Below are 22,597 nucleotides of genomic sequence, written 5' to 3' on the forward strand. Positions count from 1 at the left end.
CAAACCATGGAATCACCATAATACCTTAATATAACTCACAATGAACAACAGCATAGAGAATCCCTGACTTTTTAAAAGTTAATAATTAAATTCAAAAGACTAAATATGCAAGTCAACTAATATGTAAAATAGGCCTATAATCATGGGGGATTTTAAACAATAGACAAATATCACAATGTGTATATAAATATCAAGTATAAGGACATTTAAGGTATGGTATCAGACTCAAAAGAGTTTCCCTGTTTCAAACCTCATCTTTTGTTAATTTCAAGGGCTTTCTTCTCATCATTATTAATTTATAATTATAGACTATAAGCTGGGGTATCAAGATAAGTTTATATCTTCATTTCATGAAACAATTAAAACATGATTACAAATCCTAATCAATTACTTTGCAGCCCCAAGATAAAACTTCAAGTGAACCAGTGACAAATGAATATCAATGACTGATTTCATTACATACGTTCCATATTATTCTTATATAAATTATTACATCGGTTCTAGCAGTATTTTCCACAGCCACGACATGGTCAAACCTACGTCTATGTTAAAAAAAAAAAAAGGTTGAACTCGCATTTTACGAAGCATGCAGGGTATGCTAACCCGCTGCGGTATGCTAACCCGCTGCGGTATGCTAACCACTGTGGCTCACACCTGGGCACATGTGTCGCTTCTGCTTTGCTTTTCATTTGCAGGACATGCAGGACTGCTATTAGAACCAAGAGTGGCCAGGCATCGGACCGGGGCCTTTCATTAACGCTCATAACTTTATGACACAGAGAGAAAAAAAGCGCGCGCACACACACACACACACACACACACACACACACACACACACACAGAGCCAGAAAACATTAACACACCCACACGCCAGTGTGAGTCTCCAAATGGAGGGATGCCACAATGCATGTTTTACTTTAATAAAACAGACTATCTATTCATTTCCCTTTTTGGTTGCACCAGATGGAAGCTGGAGTTCAATTGTGTTCCATTGCTCCCACGGCAACCGGCATTTCGTAAGAACGAGCATGAGCATGAGTGTGCAGACGTTCCACCTATAATACACTGCTTAGTGTTCCACATGGTGCGCTCACATTCTTACACTTCCCTAGTGACAGACGGACAGAAAGATGAATGGATAGAGCTGCTAAATAAAGCAATTGATAGATAGATGGAAGATAGATGTATAGATACATAGATGCATAGATGGATAGATACATAGACAGACATACAAACAGGATGAGAAGAAAGAGAATGATGTAGAGCGAGAGAAAGGGAGAGAAAGGGAGAGAATAAAAGAATGAGCGTAAAAGAAAAATAAATAACGTTAATGTTGGGGCCATTTAAAACAAGTTCTGAAGTTTCTACATCCAAAAAAAGCTTAGCACTCAACTCAAGTGGCACAACTTAACTAAACACAATGTAGAAGTTCCTTATAATAATAATCATGATCATATCCTTCCCAATAACTATGGTGAGAATGAACCAGGTCGACCAGGTTCCCAAAAAGGCTTTCTGTGATCCATAAATTAAGGTCAAACTATCGGACAACATGAGCTTTTCATTTCTCAATTTTTACCAGTGCTTAATGATAGCCTGGAGGTCGTGTAAACACAGCCATTAAAGGTCAACTATCAGCCCAATAGTAAACACTCCAGAAGTATGCAGTAAACATAACAGAAAACAGCAAAGTACTGCTATTATGTCAGGAATACCTCTTTACCCCTTTAAGTTCTGCTTTTATTTGTATTTGCTTTGTTTTTTTATTCTTCATGGCAGTCGGTGTGAATGAGACTTCTCACCAGCAGCATTGAAACACTTATGGGTATATCTGCCAATTCAAAGTGTTCCTGGATACCAAACTGGATAGTGGACTTTTGGGAAATATCATTGGCCCGTAGGAACTACGGTAGGCGCACTACCAAAAAACAGCTGAACACAATGTTCTGCTGCTATGGTCCATCAAGGCTCATCAAATTCCATCAAGGGTCTAATTATAGTCAAGTCATCACAGACCGTGGGTATCTACATCACCGGAATGCTGTAGGGACTGTGTTTTTCCCTGCTGCGTTGTCCGGTTAATTTTTGCCAACAGTGGAGACAACTTGAATCAGCTCTGCGATAAACTTGTGCAACACATCTTTTATAAACCCTTGAACCGCTTAGGTGGCCATTCGATGCAGAAGTATAACTCAAGCCTTAGCCTGTAGAATTCCTTGAAGCTAGATTATCGATACTAGCTTCAAGCAGCAGTAGCACACAGGTTGCATCGTACAGAGGTTGAGGGAACGATCCTTACCGAGATGTCCTTCTGCACCTTCTCGTAGGCCAGGGTGGTGGTGGTGGTGGTGGAGGAGGTGGTGGTGGTGGCGGCCGTCGGCTGGGGTGTCAGGGTGAAGATGTACGTGACGGAGGACTCTGTGCCGGTCAGAGCGTGATGGAGGTCCTGGACATACCTCTCCTTCTGCATCTCCAGCTCCTCCGCCTCGCTACGCACCACATCCTCCGTCACTAGGCCATGAAGAGAAGAACGTCAGCTGCCTGGGTTTTTTATTGATACAAGGACAAGATGGGAAGATGGACTCCAACAACAACTCTGCTGATCTCTGGTCTCTGGTCTCCAAGCAACCAGAGAGAACCTTTGGTTAAACAAACAGGCTGCCATGTTACAGTTGTTTCTAATGATTAATCATTATAAAGGATAAGTCAAACTTAAAAAAAGGCAATGGAAATAGTCCCTAAATGCAAGGGAGGAAACCTTGAGAAACAACAAGACGAGGGAACTTCTTTTCAAGGATGGCTGGGGTCTTTAGCATTATAGAAAACAATAATAGACAAGTGTGATGCTATGGATTGGTTTATTTTGGGTTGTGTTTAGCTAGGCTTTCGCCTATTGGGGGGGGCTCTGCCTTGAATAAGAACCAAAGCTTTTTTGAGCAGAATAAACAACTTCAAAATTTTCAGTTAAAAAAAAAAATTGTTCAGCAACACTTCGTGAGACCCAAATTGAACCTTTTTCCATGGAGAAAAAGTCATTTTGTGGGGTTGCTTATCCCATAAACAAGTTGAGTAGATAAAAAAAGAAGGTCATAAAACAAGGCCACTAAACAGGACAATGGTGACACATTGAGTTACGAGTTCCATCAGACAGAGGTGTCAGGGAGGTCATCCTCTCCGTACACCTGTCAGGTGAGAGGGGTGGGCAGCGTTATTCCACTGGAAGGTCAGGGTTCAGAACGGGAGGTCAGCAGGGTGCATAACAGGTATGCGACCAGACGCAGGTGTGTGCGTGTGTGTGTGTGTGTGTGTGTGTGTGCGAATCAACAACAAGAAATTAAAGTAATGCCCAAACTGCCTCTTGGAGTCATTCATCTTGGAAGGAGCTTGGAAAGAGTGTTTGCAGAAGGGAAATTAATTAATTAATTATTGTGTGTGTGTGTGTGTGTGTGTGTGTGTGTGTGTGTGTGTGTGTGTGTGTGTGTGTGTGTGTGTGTGGTTAGCTTTACCCTCTCCTCTCCAAGCAAGCTGTCCGTCAGTCAGCAGTATGTTGAAGCCAGAGCCCAAGTCCTGCCCCTTCCAATCCACACGCAGGAAGTACTTTGTTTGAGTACCGTCTTCTGAGGGGATGTTTACCTCTTGCACAGAGACGTCCATCTCTCCAGACACACCTACACCTGTTTCGGTCAATTACAACGACACAATTAGCTTGACGATATTGCAAGAAAAACAACATGAAAACAACTTAAAAACGTGAAATAGCAAGTGCTATCAAAGAGGGTTGAATCTACTACACACCTACCAAAGTTCATGTCAGGAGTATATTAATATTCATGCCAGAGTAAAAGCTAATAAACTTGACAACTTTAGGGGTGAGGTTTGAATCCTAACCTAACCCCAATTTCTATGCAGCATCCTTATCTGAGAGGCCTATCCCTTCCCTGCTCCTCAATGATAAATGAAAAAATGATACAAACAATAACAAGGTTGCATTGGATAAAAGCCTCTGCCGAATGACTAATTAGGAAATAACAAGGGGCGTTTTAGAAGGGCTTATGTGTTTTGTTTTAATTTCGTCTCGGAGCGTCCCGGTGAAATCATCTTCTATTTGAAGCGTGTGGTAGGTGTACATCCGTCATCGCAGACCTGGTACAAAACCCACTGCAGCTCTGACATCATTTCCTTGGAACATCCGTGCAGCGTGTTGTGGAGTGTACGTAACAGGACAGACTTAGAAAAGCAGTCAGTCTGACCATACCGTTAATTCACTTCAATTCAACCTGTCAACACCAGCCCACGATGACAGCTTAGCTCATCTCTCCATGGAAACCTCCACAGTAAAACTATCATAACGCCGGGGGGGAGGGAGGGGGGGGGGGGGGGGTATGGCGAGAGACCATCTGAAACCCCCCCGTAGGGCTTTGGGTCATGAGGACGATAGAGAGATCCATAAAGAAAGGCATGTCAGTGGACAGCTGTTACTGTAACAACTCATCAGAGACGGTACACTAAACATACAGTAAGCTGTTCAAACTCATGCGCCGAAAAATGTTAAAGGCTAGACAAAAATAAATAAAAGGCAATAAGTAAACCTTAACCCTGTAATCATATGCAGAGATTACAGTCAGACTCACCCATACTATCTCAAATGGGGATAGTCTAATTGTTAAAACAGAACTACAAATCCAATACCTATTTCTCCCTCCCTGGTAATAACAAGCAACACCACCAGGTAGAAGAACAGGTAACGACACACGCCTGGCTAAAAAGTATATCATCAGGACGACCAGAAGGCAATACAGTAGGGAACTATACTTAGCCATAAGTACAGGCTGGGCGGCAACAGAGCAGAGAAACCCAATGCTCGCCATGCATTTACCTGTGTTTTCATAATGACCGGCCATTGCTACTACCACCACCACACGGACAGGTCTGTGGTTTTCAGACGGCCGTTTTCTGTTTAACAACATCCTATTTGTGTAACACCTGCTTTGAAAAGGTGCTGTCATACGGGTCAAGCAGTCTGAACCATTTTCACTTGAAATGAAATGGTGATTCTGCCCTGAGTACGTTTTCTTTACCATTGACCAGTTTGAAAATGAATGAGTTGTAGTTAAAGTTGGAATTGTTAACCTTTATACACTTTATTTTATTCCTTAGCTTAAATATTATATATATATTTTCATTTTCATTTTCATTAGACAGACAGGAGACTCCTAGTGACAGTCTCCTGGTGACAGCCAGGAGACTCCTAGTGACGGTCTCCTAGTGACAGGCAACAAGTCCTGTGGTACTTTCTTGGATTGATGATCGAAGCTCTAACATTTTACCCAGTTCAAAGTAATTCGGAATGTCCCATCATCACAAAGCCTTTACACGGGTCCGTAGGGTACTCGAGCGTTACGCCGCGTTCACACGGACCGGTGGGGTTTCTGCGGGCCAAATGACCGCGTTTTGGGGGCTCCGGCTCATTGGTCAGGGTGGGATGCTGGTCGGCTTGTTTGTAAACAGACAGACTCGGGTGAACTGCTGCTGCCCGGCATTCTGCAACAACAGGAAACAACAAGTCGTTCTGAGCCTTACCGAACAGTGGATCGTGGATTTCGTAGCTTCTAAACATGTTTGAAATGCACTCTTAAATCCAGAGTCATGTATTTATATGAAATACATATCTGAAGGGTTGAACATAGAGGATGCGGCTCCGTCGCTTGACTGTATGACGCTTATGACGTCACTTCTACGCGACATTGATGAAGTTCTTTTAAACTGGGACGTGAACTGAGATGCCCTAAACATCACTGATGGCCATCCTGATTTTCTTAAAATGTTGTCTTTATTAAGGTTTAAATAATAATACATTGAACATAATTCAATCAAAGGGGATATAAGTGTTAAATGTCTGTGTGTGTTATAATGTTGTCATAATTGTTTTTGAGACAATTTAGGTTTACATAATAAGCAGTATAAGATGTTTGTAACGTATTACCATGAACATCCTTTAATTACCAAATTAAATAATGTTTATAGTTATAATATAATAACTTCCGAAATTCAGTAAATTCAATCTAAAATATATTTATAAATAAATAACATTAATGTGTGTATCTTTCTCACAGCCTGCATAACATCATCTTCTGCTACCCATGGGTATTTTACTTTATTGATCGTGGCAATGTGAAAGGTATGCACAATGCTGAATGAAAGACAAAACTCAAAATGTACTTTTGACAATACCTTGACACTAGACACAGGTCGGACCGACATCCTCCCAGAGGAGGAAGGAACGGGAAGTGAGGTAAGAACCAAGATGGGGGCCACATGTCTGGTGCCGGACAGGAAATAAGGGAGTTTCACAGGGTTTAATTTCCCTTCTGCAAACACAAGCTCCTTCCAAGATAAATGACTCCAAGAGGCAGTTTGGGCTTTGCTTTAATTTGTTGTTGTTGATTTACACACACACACACACACACACACACACACACACACACACACACACACACACACACACACACACACACACACACACACACACACACACACGGTATAATCAGAACAGAACATCAGGCTCACTCAGAATAAGACATGTTCAATGATGTCACTTCCCCACCTGGTCCATTCCCCTCTAACCAAACCCAATCAAAGGTGTGATCGCACATGGAGGTCCACCCCTACTTTGATCCTTTTTTTTTTTTTTTTTTAAACACATTGAATCAACTTCGAATGCCTTTATGGACAGGAGAGTGGATTGAAGGGATTGAATGGCGTACAGCATAGGGCCACAGGTCGGAATCTAACCAAGCTCGCCAAGGGCATAATGTCTGCTTAGCGCAGCTGAGCCAAGTCACCATTATCCAAATGAAAGGCCTCAGGTTGTTCAACGTATTCATTCTATGTTCAACATATATTCATGTACATAGCACTCAGTGATGTTCTTCCCTAACCACACAGGAACGCCACATTGACATTAAGTATTCATTCATTTAGCAGATGAGCACATAATGAATGGTTAGTCATCCTGCTCATGGATGCCTTCGGATAAGTTGCAGAGATCGGGGGATCGATCCCAGAACCTTCCTGCTTGTGAGTTGACCACCTTAACCACTGCATGCCCCGCCCTCCGCCTTACTATACAACCCCGCACCTATCTCAACAATGATCAGCTGGTCTATCAACAATGGCGTATCCTCCATACATTTCAACACACCCAGAGTGTCGAAATGCAGAGGAAACAGGAGTCATCGTTCATAGCAACACACTGAACATCTTACCCTGCGTCTTACAAAGCAAGAGAGGAAGTGGTGAAACAGCACGACCATACTAGGCGTACTGCATAGAAACACACTGACCTTTAGAACCACAGGGGTCCACTGATTGCATAGCCAAGGTCACACTTGAATGAATGAATGTAAATCAGCCAGCCATATTGCAATTTATAATCGTGTCGTTCAGTCTCACTATTTGACCTTTAGTGGGACTGCTTGGCATGAAGCTTTCCTTTGACCATATGGAGATTTGTTTATGAAGACTGCAATATGGAAAAATAATGGAGCATGCCTATTAGGTGCCATCGAATCAAAACATACCATGATTGTGTTTGGCATTCTCTACTACTGTAGATGTTTGTCAACACTACAATGTTTGTCAACACTGTCAACATTGTGTTTTTTCTAATGGCCAGGCCATCGCGTTAAGACAGCCACGGATTTCATTCATATCAGGAGGACGGAAATATTTTTTGTCCTTTATGTTTGGTCCTGTCCAGTCCATCTAGAAGAGCATGGCATTTATTCTATTCGCCAGGTTTCGATTCCCAACTGGGGTAACTCATGCTAAGAATGAGTAAGGAAACGAAACTGGGAACAAGCATCGACATACTGGCCTATATCTGTTTTATGTTTTGTTTCTCGAGTTTCTTCTGTGTTATTTCTGAACAAAACATCATTGACGAAACATCATTTAAAATAGAGACTAAATGGTTGCTCGAGAAGCGTCTACGATCTCGGGTCAAAGATCCATGCCCACCAGTCTCCCAGACTTCCATGTAAACACACCGAGAAGTTGTGTGGTTGTTATTAACAAACCCAGCTGTCATGGCCTCAAGTTGTTTACTGTTTATCTTGAGCCGGGGGAATCTGTCTGTTTAATGAGATATTTGTTGTGTCTGTTTTGTTAACAGGCCCATTTATCTTTCTTTCTTATATTTTGCCTTGTTTCTCTGTGTGAATTTTCCAGCGTTTTGCGGTTCAAGAGGCTTTATGATCTGTGTTTGATTAACAGCGATGTTCAACGTTTCCTTCCTTTTTCTGGCGAAAGGTAACTAGCTAGCGCCTGAAAGTATTTATCATTGTTATGAAGCTGTCACCTCTACAAGAAAGAGAAACTGTACGCCAGCCAAGAGTAGTTTCAAATAAAAATAGAAACTTGATTACTGTGCCAAACAATGGAGACCATATTTCCAGCATTCGTATCAATTGTAGGAAAGGATTTGCTTCTTAAAGACCGGGTAAACCAAATTCAGTATTTTTCTTCTTATCATATTAATTAGGCCTTAAATGTGTCCCTCAAAACATGTAAAAAATATTTTTCCCATTCATCATTTCCTTGAGGAGCTAGGCCTCAGAGAATGTTCTGTGTGCAGGTTTAAAATGGGCGGGTCTACATCGAGGACCGCGTTACGTAAAGCGGTCATACTCACATAAACCCGCCCCCTGCTGTCCATTTTCAGCTTTGAGATTGGGAGGGGCTGGACCTCTCCGGTGATGGGCGTGGTTTCCTGGCCTGCAGCGCACACGCCCCCACCGTCCTGAGCCTGGGGTTACTGCTCATTTTTCATCAACTTTGAAGCATAATTTTATATACTTCGCGATTTTTTTAGTCCTTCAAATTTGGCAGGGTGGTTAATAATATATTTTCCTGTGGTATTATAAACTCAAAACCCATAATTATTCTTGGTTTACCCGGTCTTTAAAGACCGGGTAAACCAAATTCAGTATTTTTCTTCTTATCATATTAATTAGGCCTTAAATGTGTCCCTCAAAACATGTAAAAAATATTTTTCCCATTCATCATTTCCTTGAGGAGCTAGGCCTCAGAGAATGTTCTGTGTGCAGGTTTAAAATGGGCGGGTCTACATCGAGGACCGCGTTACGTAAAGCGGTCATACTCACATAAACCCGCCCCCTGCTGTCCATTTTCAGCTTTGAGATTGGGAGGGGCTGGACCTCTCCGGTGATGGGCGTGGTTTCCTGGCCTGCAGCGCACACGCCCCCACCGTCCTGAGCCTGGGGTTACTGCTCATTTTTCATCAACTTTGAAGCATAATTTTATATACTTCGCGATTTTTTTAGTCCTTCAAATTTGGCAGGGTGGTTAATAATATATTTTCCTGTGGTATTATAAACTCAAAACCCATAATTATTCTTGGTTTACCCGGTCTTTAAAGAAAAATTCATGTTGTGCCAATATTAAATAGCCTACAGTGTAGTGAATTCCATTCAACACTGAGGTCGATTAAAGTCTAGGGTAACCGGGATACCGTGTTTTTCTTAAGTTGTGGGGTTGAACCAATCACACATCTGTTAGCAACAGTTTGCCTCCATAGCAGTTGTTATCCATTGTTTTGCAGTCAGTCAGTCACTAAGTCTGTCTATCTGTTAGTTGTCAACATAACTAATTCAAAATATACGAATGATGATGCGAGAATATCTTTGTGAAGATTTTTGAAGCTGTGGATCCAGACACAAGTAGGGGCCCTCAAATGAGCACACAGGGTCAGATTGCTGACTTATCAGCTATTTAATCATACATTATTGCTGAAAAACATTATTGAGAAAAGGTTTGAAAGGTCTCATAAAGGTAACTGTATATTAATATTATATTAATAAACAGACTAACTAATGATTCATAGCCACCAGCAATTACTAATCGCTGAATGTGGTGCAATGTGCATATGGTCACTCAGACATGGATAATATGTGCAGGACTTGGTGGGTTTAAAACGATCAGTGTGGATGGAGATGCTCTGCAATGTAAGAAGTTGGGGTCGCATGAAAATTTTGCACCTAGAAATTTGGGTCATGGCCCGAAAAACTTTGGGAACCACTGGGTTAGCCTCGATAAGAACTTGGCTAGTGTCGTAGCTCAGACAGAGTAGTGACCCACATCCAGGCTCCTGGAGTGCTGGGATTTAGGTGTCTGATTAACTGTCCTCCCTCGTCGTTTTACAGAATCTCTTCACTTTCATCTCTCGCTCCTCTCTCTGCTCTGTTACACTCAGGGATCCTTCCTTCCTTCCGCCCCTTATTTCAGAGAGCCCACGTTTCACTCAAGAGACCCCAAACTGCTTCTAATGGCCTCCAGTAGACATATGTGCGTCCATGTGTATGTGACACACAAGGTTTTAGATGGGGCTGCTTTTAATGACTTCCAGTTGCAATTTTTAGGTAAAAAGCGCTTCCTGGGAGTTGTGAAGCGTCTGCCTGGGGTCAGATCTCTCACTGTGGACATCAGTGCCTTGAACAGTGTTGTTATCCATTGTTTTGCAGTCAGTCAGTCACTAAGTCTGTCTATCTGTTAGTTGTCAACATAACTAATTCAAAATATACAAATGATGATGCGAGAATATCTTTGTGAAGATTTTTGAATTATCTCCATGTTTAGGCCCCAACGCTTTGCCCTTTTGATATGTACATTTTGAGACCTGTCCTTCAGTCATAGGCCTAATTCAATGCAACCTTTAAAGCTTTAAGCTAATATAAAAAATGTGCTTTCTGTAAGCATGCATGTGAGCAAGTTGCTGACCATGCTGCCATTATCATTTCAAATCTGATGGATTAGTGGTATAAGTCTTCTGTGGAGGTGTATAAGGATGAGAGATTAGTAGGTTGGATCCACGGTTCTAGTCCTGGGAGACATGGAACGAGGAACCCTGCAAAATCTTTAAAACATCCCCCTTTATCGTAGATCGTAGTAGTAGTCTAGTCATTGCTATTAATAAACTGTGGGATTTGTAGTAGGCTTTTTAAAACAAATAGATGGAAACGGATTATCCTATCCAACAACTACGCCAAGACTGAATCTCACAGTAAACATTTAATAAATGGTGGGAATAATTTATAATAAAACAAATGTTTACCAGGAGATTTAACAAGAGGCCTCATTTCAAACTGAATGTGCTTCCTGTAATCCTTTTATTTACTGACCAACAAACACAACAAAAACCATGTTGTAGGTCTAACTCGTACTGGTGCCTCAACATGTTCAATCATTCTCTCTGGAACAGACAGTTAAGGGGATTGTGAAAGCAGACCTACCCCTGCAAAGTGCAACAAACACAACAGTCACCGCCAACACAGTAGGTGTCAATGTGCGCCGGTGAGTCAGGAGTTTGGACAGCGTTTACTACACGCTTTGAAGGCCCTGCAAAGATGCCCCCGTCAGCAGGAACGAAGACACCCGCTGGGTCTCTAATCATTAAAGTGAGTAGTCAAGTTCATTAGCATGGCCTTCTTTCTTTGACAGGCTTTAAGTAAAAAAAAAAAAAAAAGGCCACGTGGTGCTAGTGATGGGAGAGTGAACAGTCAAACCTTCCCTGGGGAGATGCGTTTCCAGCAGTATATTTAATTGATTTAGCTAAAACAACTCCAAATAAAGTCCTGTATTGTTTGTTGATTTGAGACAGAAAGTTTGGGCGTTCAATGAATATCAATGAGATGTTTCTATGAAGCTTCTGAAACTAGGGCTGATTGCTAAGGGCTGATTGTTAATACTGTAGGGACATCCGCTTGTATTGTGGAGCCGGGAAAGGGTTAGCTTAGCATTGGGAAATCCATCGCCTGAGAGACAATAACTAAAGAAAAGAGTCTTATAATTTTAAATGAGAACCAGGAGACTTAAATGAATGAGCCTACTGTGTAAACAAACACACACACGCACATGTGCACACAAGCACGTACAAATGCGCATAAGCACACACAGATGCATGCACCCAGATACTCGTACACAAAGCCCATTCACACGGGGTTCAATACCGCACACATGTACACAATATGCACACTACACAAGCACACAGACAGACAGACACACACACACACACACACACACACACACACACACACACACACACACAGACTCATGCAGTCACAAACATACTTTCTTTGGTTTGAATTGTGTAATCAGGCCTAAGGAGGAGTGCTGTGGGAGCAGTGATGCAGCTGTCTGGCAGTTGTGGATCCATCCTGGCCACAGTTTCAGTTCTCTTCCTTGTTGAGGCAGAAGCTTTCGTGGAAACCGTTCACAGGGGGTCTTCTGAGGTGGCCATCTTGGAGTCGGTTCTTTTTGTTTTGGGATTATTTTGTAATTGTACGAGGTAGACTTATAGGGGGAAGAAAAGCTTCACATCACTCCCTTGACATTGTCCATGGGAACCCCCAAACACACAATAACACTATATTGTTCTCAAATCAAACGGATGGCTAAACCATAGCTTCTATTTCAGAACGTACTGTAATAAATGTTAAGCCTACTATAAGGCCAGGAGAGGGATCATTTTCCACCTAATGTAATGGTTTTAGTGTTTGCGCAATGCAAGATTTTCCTTTGACAGGTCATTAATCCTTCTTATTTTAGACATTATAAATCCTTTAAATGCTACCATTGGGAAAAGCTATTTGAATACTGTTAAAATGTATTTTGTTCTTGTGCCTTCAGCCCAGTATCCAACTCATTTCAGGTGCTACTCAAGTCGCAACCGACAAAAGAAGAACACAACATAAACACACAACAGTGGGTGTCAGAATGGTGTTGAATATATTTATATATATATATATATATATATATATATATAATTTGTATTATAATTATTATTTTTTTAGCTGCTATTTGCTGCGTTTACTTTAGGCATGTCAAGCCTCCATTGACTTGAGTAAATAAATACCTATTCTTCCAAACATCTTGAAAAAGTTAGCAGTTTTTTTTTTTAAATCAATCAATAAATATCCATGAACTTGTGACTTGGATGAGTGGAACAGATTGAGTGACTTAAAGTACTAGTGGGGAAAAAAAACATAGGTAAATAAGTACATTGGGTGAGCACAAAGAGCTACCCAGTATCCTACCATCTCATTTCCAGCATGTGCAATGGAGTAATTAGTCAAACAGAGCATTGGTCAAACTCAGCAGTATCTCTGACCTTGTTATCCCTGTGAAGATACAAGGTCACATCCTCCCATGGTGCCCTCTCTTAACCTCCTCCTGCTCCACGTTAGATCCAAACATCTGGGAGGAGAGTAGTTCCCTCTCTTAAGACTCAGTCCATAAACTGACCGGAGAAGAGTAGTGCCCTCTCTTAAGACTCAGTCCATAAACTGACCGACTGGGGAACATCAAAGGCCACGCATCTCAAAGCACCTAGGAGATGTAACATCACCATTCTAATCCAAACTCAAATATAATTTGACTATTTAGACACTTTTATTGAAAGTTACCTTATAGTCGTTTTCTTTCATATGCAGATTAATGCCATTAATAAGCAAATTGGGTTGGGTCGTTCACCTCAAAGATAGGTAGATTGAGGGGGAAACCCAGAAACATCCAAAAGGGAGTCAATACCCTAACCATTGAGGGCAGGTTTTGATTGTGTTAAGGTGATACGTGTGGAGTCATAGAAGTTATGGTGGCTACATTCTCAGACCCAAAACTTCACAGGCCTCCAAAGGCCAGGGAAAAGGCTGACCTGGATACCAACCTGCAGTACAGTCCAATTACTGCACGGCAGCAGTGCCTTTGAAATATTATGATTAGCGACGATTGCGAAGGGGGTTTAGGGCGGCAAGTTCTGTACATATACTAATATGTACAGAACTTGCCGCCCTAAACCCCCTTCGCAATCGTCGCTAATCATGTGGAAAGGTGTCATGGCAAACTAGGGTCAAGCTGTGAGATGTGGGTAGAGGGCTGGGGAATCGCAAACGCCAGCATTAAGGGAGAAACGACATGAGCTACATAACTTGACATGTGACATCCATGTGACATAGCTTAAATGGTGTTTTTCATGAAGATCAAGGCTAGCTGGATTGTGTTTTAGCTTTTTTTGTCCGACTTTTACGTCCGCTGCCTGGCACAATCAACAGGCTGAGACCATCAGGATCTGCTTCATAGAGATGTGTTGGGGGCAGCCAGAGACTCGTCTAGGCTGTTGACCATGGATCATTTCAACAGTGAGGGCCATCCGAATTCATAGATGTATAAATATATATATTTAAATGGATACCCTCATCCTCATCGTCATCCGCTTATCCGGGGTCGGGTCGCGGGGGCAGCAGCTCAAGCAGGGGGCCCCAGACTTCCCTTTCCCGGGCCACATTGACCAGCTCTGACGGGGGGATCCCGAGGCGTTCCCAGGCCAGTGTTGAGATATAATCTCTCCACCTAGTCCTGGGTCTTCCCCCCCACTGGTCGTGCCTGGAACACCTCCCAAGGGAGGCATCCAGTGGGCATCCTTACCAGATGCCCGAACTACCTCAACTGACTCCTTTCTAAGCAGAGGAGCAGCGGCTCTAATCCGAGTTCCTCCCGGATGACTGAACTTCTCACCCTATCCCTAAGGGAGAAGCCAGCCACCCTCCTGAGAAAACTCATCTCGGCCGCTCGTATCCGTGATCTCGTCTTTTCAGTCATTACCCATCCCTCATGACCAAATTAAATGGATACATCATGCAAAAAACTGTATACATACTCCAAAACGAATTCAAACAAATTCCACTTTTGAGATACAAAAAGTATACTTTGTAGCCTTCTGATATAATAAAATGTCTCAAAGGATTGGGTATCCGACCACCTGCATACCTTTTAACAACGACCTACTGGACCTCTGCTTTAAGGATTACTCATTTGTGAAATAATTTCCTTGACTAATTTTAGCCACCAGATACTAAAAGGGCTCTTTGTAATTTCAGAAGACTTTCCCTACCAACGATGCATAAGCAGTGAAAAACTTAATGACCAATAATTTCCATTTCTGTTATTTTTAAGAACTTTAATTGCTCTATTTATTTTGAAATGTAGATGAGTCATTATTTAGTGAGTACTTCAGTGGAAAAAACAAGTATTATATTGACATGAGCCAATGTACTAGTCTTCAGTTGAGCTACCATTGAGAGTCTGTTTGTGTTTCAAACCAATGAAATACTGCTGGTTAACAGAATTGGCAAACAACATGGATTGATCACTCTGCTGAAATGATCGAAGAAATGCTTATCATTGTTGAATAGTTAATTGAATGTATTTTCCTCTACAAATTTTTGTTAATCAGAGGATGAAGCACCATGAAAATACCCAAAACAAAATAAGCCTTATGGTAGCCTTATGGGATCAAACTTAACCTACGGGCATGTCTAGGCTTGTTCATTTTGCCAGTGATGATTGTCTCCCTCTACTGGTGAGATAGATATAAAATACATTATACTAGTGGTGGATTTCATGATTCGTTTGAATGAATCAGTTCGCGTCGATCAGTTCGCCAAGAAGAGTCGTTCATTCGTTCGTTCGCATTTCCGGTAGCGGTGAATCATGATTCTCAGGCACTGAGTCGGTCAGACTCGGCTCCTCCCTCGTTCTCGTTCAAACAAATCTGGCGAGTCGGCCAGACTCGGCTCCTCCCTCGTTCTTGTTCAAACGAATCGCGAATGCACGTTCTCAGCCAAGTCGGTCAGACTAAGCTCCTCCCTCGTTTTCATTCTCAAACGAATCACGATCGTGCAATGGTGCAAACGGTCATCAATCAACACAACATTAACTAAGTTCCTTTTATCTGAGGATTGCTTGATGTTCAGAATCGGGATGTTGTTGCCCGACTGACTCTCGTGACTTCTCAGTCCTCGAGTCTTCACCGTTAAACACAGTCAGTGAACGAGCAGCGACTCGCGAGTCAGCGCGACTCGGCGACTAGTGGGTGGAGCTGGGAGTCGAGTCTCAGAGAACAAACGAGAGCGACGAATCAGGTCGGTTCGTTCGTTTTAAAGAGTCGTTCGTTCGAACTGATTCGTTCGCGAACGAGCCACCACTACATTATACCTTTACGTTGAAAAACACCAGGTTATGCCTGGTTTTGAAAACATTTAATAAATACCATCAAATCAATAACAGAGCAGTAGTGTTGCTTTGCTCTGTATCAGTGCTCCTCCCAAGCACTGAGATCGATTTTCCAGAAATGTCCTTGTTAGACCAAATGATGACCAACTTGACTAAAGACTTTAATTTGATCTTAATTTTTTCAGTAGGACAGAAACAATGGGATGCTTTAAAGAGTTGTATTAATAATTTGACAAAAAACTTCAACTGCAAATAACATGTTCAAATGACAGCATAAATAGAAGGATCGTTTATAAACTACATAACCCTTAACTTGAACAGAAATTAAGCCATTTCCAGTAAACCTTTTAAGTATTATAAATCTTTGAGAACATAGTTACCACATTTTCATATAAAGCTATTTATTTTACAGATATATGACAACCTCAATGATTTAAAAATTGTGTATATAATTGTGTTTTGTTTTTATTTGTGCTGTTCTTTCATTTCTATGTCCCAAAAAATGACACAAAATGTTTTGATATTTGTAAAAACGAACACAAAAAAAACAAAAAAGATCAGCAATCCTCGTCATTTCACACAGCAAGGCCAATGAAATGTTATCCAAAAGCGTCAGCGTAACGCTTCACATGGTAATATACCATTCTAGTGAGGTGTGTAACGTTTGATTGCATGGCATTAGAACACAACCACCTTGGCCTGTTTAGGTTTAGCTTTCTTCACCGGCACGTCCACGTCCTCGTGGTCTGCACTCATGTTGTTGGACAACCAGCCCAACGTGATGGAGGTCGCTGTCAACACAGGGGGGAGGGGGGGGGCAAACAGGAGTTTCATCAACCCTCAATAACCAACCACCATCAGCTTCCTCTCCACTCTACGTCTATGGTGCGTACTCAAGGATGACTGTGGACTTTTGAGTTGGACCTTTCTTTTGGGAGTCAAACATCCTTACCAATAGACTCTACGACCCGCTGAAACCACTTTCCAAGCAGAGGACTAAAACAAGGACGTTTAGATGAATCGATACTTCATTGGTTTGTAGTTACTAATTGATGTAATTGATGTCAATGTTCTGAGCCGCTCCTTAAGACTGGATAGAAGAGTAGCATTCAAAATGACTAGATGTAAATGTTGACAAGAGGGAAGAACCACACACACACACCTTTAGACTGGTGCTCGGGACAGTCCTTCTGGAAGTGCTCCACAGAGCCACACACGTGACAGCTACCTCCTGCAAAGACAACTCACATCAACACAACTATACACAGGCTGGCTCAACACCCATGATACCGCATGGCAGAAGGGTTTTCTTAAAAAGTGACATATTATACCACCAGGTTTGAATTTGATTGTGCTGGATAGATCAGTCTACCAGCCTACCCAGTGGACTGTAGTAAACGTTGCTCATCTATCCGTCATACATCTAGGTGGACACGCCCACTTGTGATGTCAGAAGAGGTTGATTTTCAAAACGGCTCGTAACGGCTAATCACACTCACACCTGGTGGTATAATAAGTCACCTTTAATGTAAAGACATGTGCTTACCTTCTTTGTATAGACCCTTAGGGTTGTCAGGGCACGACCGTGACAAGTGCCCAGTCTTTCCACAGATGAAGCACTTTGCGTAAGGAAACTCCCCTAAGAAGCAGAAAGCGCATTAACATGACATACCACCTTCCCTCCTTCAGTCTGTGAAGAGGTACCGCAATAACCACAAACAAACACCATAGTATTTACCCACAGGCAACACGTGTCATGAACAGTTGAACTAACCTCATGCACCTGCACTTTTCATCGTTCACATGCTACCAGACAAATAAGTCTGATATTTAAATTGTCTGTAATATTGCTGCTATGTACATTCAAACACACCTCGATATTATATCACCTCCAACTACTTTTCTTGTGTGCCCATCTATCAAATGTTTTATGTCCTTAAGACCATACCAAAATAAAATAAATCTTGAAACCTAAAACAGCTAAACTATTGGTGTGTTCGAGTGTAAATCTGCTTCCCTCACCTAGAGCCGGGTCCACCTTCGCTCGGCACCTCTGGACTTCGTGTTCAGTGGACCCACAACGGAAGCAGATCCCCCTGCCCATATCCACGTCCCGCTCCGCCTCGGGGCAGTCAGCCAAACCGTGGCCCGGCTGCTTACAGTTGAAGCAAAGCTATTGGGAAGAACCAGATGAAGCAAACAATATGAAACAAAAGAGACATGGTAGCACCGTAAGGTTTTTTTGTAGCTACTCCAAATTTGATAGCTTGCTCTGATTATTCTCAGCCCAATGAGTGATTGATTGTTCGTCTGCTAAATGGTTAATGTAGGCTAAATAACGCCAGAAAGAAGTGCAGAGCGTATGGGGGGGGGGGGGGGGGGGAGAGAGACACTCACCATTTTATTTTTCTTATCGTTTTGCCTCCTTATCCTCCTGTCCTCCCGGCGGTTGTCTTTCCTCAGAGCGGTCTCCAGCTCTTCTCGGAGGCCCTGCTCCCCGTCCTGCTGGCCCCTGGGGAGAGGCTGGCCGCTCTCCTCCAGGTACGCCATGAAGCCGTTTACGTCTACATTGTCATAGTCCTTCTTCTTCTTGTTGGGCTTCTTATAATCTGCAGCCCCCTGCCGCTGAGTCCTCCGTAGAGGGTCCGATTGGGCAACTGGACGTGGTCTTCCTGTGGAAGCAGGGAATGTCCTTTTGGCTCCCGACTGAGCAGTGTGTTTCAGCTGGTCCCATGGGGTGGCGTCGGCTGGTTTGTGTTTATGGATGTTATTGGCTCTGGCCCACCTCGTCATCTTGACACCTTCAGATCAAATATTAAAATATATCTACATAAGCGTAAGACGACAGTTTTAACAAGAGGCCAACTATATCAGATCTGCCATGAGATACAGTTTGATAAAGGAGGAGATTCTAACTAAATGGTCAGCGGATTTGCTGCTGGTGTTTAGGTAGCGATATAAAACCACAGTACAGACACTACGCACCGCGTTACCGTACATTACCCGAGAAGGTTTTACTGCAAGGACACTGTAGTTATTTACAGCACGGATAGCAACTATTCTATACATGTATATGAACAAATACCGTCACTGTTAGCTGTAACATGTGGACATATTTACCTGGGAAGTACTTCTCTTCTTCTATGGTTTACCGGAAAACGACATCCTACCTTTCGGTCTTTTGTCGCCCTCTATCGGTCTAAGGGGTTAGCTCCAGTCACGTAAAGAAACGGTCGTTGTAATTTAAAATTATGTTTTTGTTTTTTTTACCGATATAAATACAGTCAGTAAAAAACAACAACTAATTAAGAAGTTAATTCAAGCCGATATACTATAGTACACGTAACTTAATTAATATTTATAATAACAATTCCTTAGTGCTATTCATTCTCACAAATAAACACCTCCAGAACAGGCCACCAATCAGGCCACCTCAGCTGGTTATAATAATCACACGTAGGCAATTAGCGCATATTGGTCCAGAAGAGGTTGGTTATCAGGGGTGACATGAAGGCATAGTCTACTTCGAGAATTTTTACATCATGTTTTTGTCATGCCTAATTGCACTGTTCTGTATGTCAACGTGTATTAGACAGGGTGAGAAAGTAAATTGTTGTAGAATATTTATTTATTTATTGTTATGCATAGATTATCTAATTGAGTTGATTCCCTTTTTTGCAGTGCAATGTAGTCCTGTGACAAATCATGGAAGTGGTGCGTGTTTCTATTTCTAGTTGCATGATACTATTCAGGCCTGTGTTGAAATATATCTTAATCTTTTTGCCTTTTTTTTTTAAATCTGTTGCATAGAAGTATTTGGAGATGAGTTTGCCAATGCCATAAACTATGCCCAACATAATCCAGAGACATTGGAAGGTAAATGCCAACCTGTTTGTTAATTCATTGAAGAGTAATCTTAACAATTAATTAATAAGTTGACATTTTTAATGTTTTCCTTATTCCTTGCAGAGATAATTAACTATCAGAAGGGCGTCGTGGAGGGAGACATAATTATGGATGTATGGACGTATATTATAATTATAAGTAAAATCATTTCCACAAGTTCTCGAGTATACACTTGGATGGTTTAGGTTTAGTGGGTTTTATTTGAGTAGGTTTTATTTTTTTGTGGATACATCCAGTGTATTGTAAAAATCGTTTTCTCTTTCGAGCACTTGACTGTTAAACAGGTGTGTGTAACAAAATGTATAGGGCTGCATCACGCAACAACTTTATGGTAGTCTTACAGGAATGCCGTGGATGCCACCTGGCCAGCCGTCAACGGAAAGGTCTCGGTGGCATTTGTGATCCACCCCTCTTTAGGTTGGTCCTGTAATGAATTAATGGGCCAATGTTGTGTACTTCTGGGTTTGAGGGTGATTTTCCTTGTGCATTTATAGCAGTTTCCAACTGTGTGTTTGCCAGTCGATATGACGGACACCTTGCTGAAGGCGATCGAGATGGTGTCTGAACACACCTGTGTGTCCTTCCACAAACGAAGTACAGATGCAGACTATCTGCTTTTCAACCCAAGCAAGGGGTGAGTGAGATTAACCAGACACCACCAGAATATAAATTTTGAATATTTGCCGCCATTTTTAAAATTGTTTTGTTGTAGTTGTGCGTCCTATGTGGGGTACCAAGGCGGGGAGCAGATGCTGTACGTTGGGTCAATGTGCAACGTTGGAAATGTAGCGCATGAGCTACTGCATGCTCTGGGTTTCCATCACGAACACACACGGATGGACCGCAACGACTATGTCCAGATCTTTGATGACAACATTCAGACAGGTGACGTTTCTATTTGTAGTTGTGTAGTAGGCCCTAGGCCAATAGATCGATGGTCAACTCTTTTCAACATCCGGAGTAATTGATTGTCAGGGGATTTCTGATTGATTTGACATTCTTTACAGGAAGGCAGTCTAACTTCCATAAGAAAGATGGAAGAACTTTTGGTATTCCTTATGATTCTTCTTCGATCATGCACTACGGAGGGTAAAGCATGAAGATGATGACAATTAGGCCTACTTGACTATTGGGGTTTTTGTGCCGTTTGTGTGACATTGTGTCCACTTTATTTTTTAATATAGAAATTACTTCTCTAAAAATGGATTGCCCACCATCACGGTGATAAAGCATAACGGCGACATGGGACAAAGGACTTACTTGACGCCACTGGATCTGAAAAGAATCAGAGTCCTTTACCAATGTGGTTTGTAGCAATGGTCTTTGACTTAAATACATCTTGTTGAAGAATACTTCAGTGGATCTAATGGCCTATTTTTTTATATCACATCTTTCACTAGATAACATGGATGACAAGCCGTCGAAGCCCCAGGACGACAAGAAATTTCTCAAAATGTTTAATCGACTAAAGGAATTGTATATGCATGTACCAGGAGTCTCTGCCAATTAGAATACCAACGATTGGGTCCCTTTAGGACCATAACCCAATGGGGACATCTGGCCTGGCTGAGCGCAGCTGCTACCCACTTGCTGACATCAACAAACTGCAGAGCTCAGTCGTTTATCATTGAGCATGATAGCTTCGCTTTGTTTTGGTAATGGCTAAAATTGTAACTATCCTAAATAATAAAATGTGTATTTATATTAAAGTCTTGTCCCTGAATATAAACACTAAAGGCTGTAATGCCCTTGGAAAGCAAGACCTGTTTGTGTATAACTACAAAATGAACCTAGCTTTGTTTATTGGGCTGAGCCTCAATGTACATGTGTGCCTGCCAAAGGCGTTTTCCTATACCATACTGGCAGTAGGCCTACTGGCACAGTGGGGTACTTCATGGTAGCCCAAGTTAACCAGGGGCGTAGCCAAGACGTTATTCCTTGGGGGGCCAGTCTTTTATTTGGGGTGGCACTTGATTGTCAAAACTTCTAATTTAAAACTCAGAGCAGCGGGTTTCCCGCTGCCTGTCAGGCCATAAACAATCGAATACGTTCTTATGGACACCGTCTTGATAATCCCATGTTATTGGAATGGGTGCTTATATGTTGTGCGATGTGTCATGTGAGGGGGTTCGGGACCTTAACATGACACAGATGTTTTTAGTGCAAATGGCAGACATGGAATTGTCATTTTAGGCAGTCATTTATTTAGGTAAACTAGCATTCTAAGTGCAATTTATTTATATGAAAATATAAGGCTATAAATTAAATGTCAAAATAAGATAAAAATATTTTTTTCTCGGACTGGGGGGGCCATCCTCTGACCAATGGTGGCCGTAGCCCCCCCTGGCCATGCCCCTGAGCCCAACCCAGCTGGAATTTGAATCTCCATCCTAACCAGGCTTCCCGCTTGAAGTGGGATCTTTAACTAAACACTTTTTTTTCTCTTTTTTTTTTAAACAATCACATCCCATGGGATTATTTTTAAAAAGTGCAACTAATTATGTTATCCTTGGGTGTCTAACTAGTAGGCCTACCACCTAGAGCAGTTCTGCATTGGTTTGGGGTGTTTTGGTGCCATACCATGGAAGCTATTGAGCAAAAAGCA

At 42.0% G+C, this 22,597-nt stretch overlaps 3 protein-coding genes across 4 annotated transcripts in view; 1 reads left to right on the forward strand and 2 right to left on the reverse strand.

The window, feature by feature from the left end:
* Positions 1–5,701, reverse strand: part of xrcc4 (X-ray repair complementing defective repair in Chinese hamster cells 4) — a 22,492-nt gene extending 16,791 nt beyond the window's left edge. The window contains exons 1-3 of the mRNA XM_084486629.1: positions 5,581–5,701; positions 3,507–3,674; positions 2,300–2,511 (exon numbers count right to left, since the gene is read on the reverse strand). Of these exons, the coding sequence (XP_084342755.1) occupies positions 2,300–2,511; positions 3,507–3,674; positions 5,581–5,617 (417 nt within the window). The 5' untranslated portion in view covers positions 5,618–5,701. The remainder of the gene's footprint in view (positions 1–2,299; positions 2,512–3,506; positions 3,675–5,580) is intronic.
* Positions 5,702–16,270: 10,569 nt separating this feature from the next.
* zcchc9 (zinc finger, CCHC domain containing 9) lies at positions 16,271–19,220 on the reverse strand. 2 transcript variants are annotated; one of them, XM_084486508.1, is made up of 6 exons: positions 19,207–19,220; positions 18,484–18,887; positions 18,109–18,259; positions 17,633–17,725; positions 17,249–17,317; positions 16,271–16,877 (listed from the first exon to the last, which is right to left on the reverse strand). In XM_084486508.1, the coding sequence occupies exons 2-6, from the start codon at positions 18,877–18,879 to the stop codon at positions 16,765–16,767; spliced, it is 822 nt and encodes a 273-aa protein (XP_084342634.1). In that variant the 5' UTR covers positions 18,880–18,887; positions 19,207–19,220; the 3' UTR covers positions 16,271–16,764. The 2 variants fall into 2 exon arrangements, with proteins under 2 accessions (XP_084342634.1, XP_084342633.1); XM_084486507.1 differs by lacking the exon at positions 19,207–19,220 and adding an exon at positions 19,080–19,098.
* A 441-nt stretch (positions 19,221–19,661) lies between these two features.
* Positions 19,662–21,306, forward strand: LOC311367509 (low choriolytic enzyme; the record flags this gene model as incomplete). Its single annotated transcript, XM_084486343.1, is given in 10 exon segments — positions 19,662–19,683; positions 19,768–19,800; positions 19,897–19,962; positions 20,056–20,105; positions 20,328–20,409; positions 20,490–20,503; positions 20,505–20,626; positions 20,705–20,877; positions 21,000–21,081; positions 21,177–21,306. Coding segments are annotated over 10 exon segments (774 nt in total).
* Positions 21,307–22,597: the final 1,291 nt, after the last annotated feature.

This window comes from Micromesistius poutassou (assembly GCF_964030765.1).
Source record: "Micromesistius poutassou genome assembly, chromosome: 22".
Classification (NCBI taxonomy): Eukaryota; Metazoa; Chordata; class Actinopteri; order Gadiformes; family Gadidae; genus Micromesistius; species Micromesistius poutassou.

Coding starts and splice junctions, on each gene's coding strand:
- zcchc9 (XM_084486507.1), bottom strand. Junction 17,726..18,108: donor GAAGGTGGACCCGGCTCTAG/GTGAGGGAAGCA, acceptor TCTGCTTCTTAG/GGGAGTTTCCTTACGCAAAG. Junction 17,318..17,632: donor TAAGGGTCTATACAAAGAAG/GTAAGCACATGT, acceptor TTGTCTTTGCAG/GAGGTAGCTGTCACGTGTGT.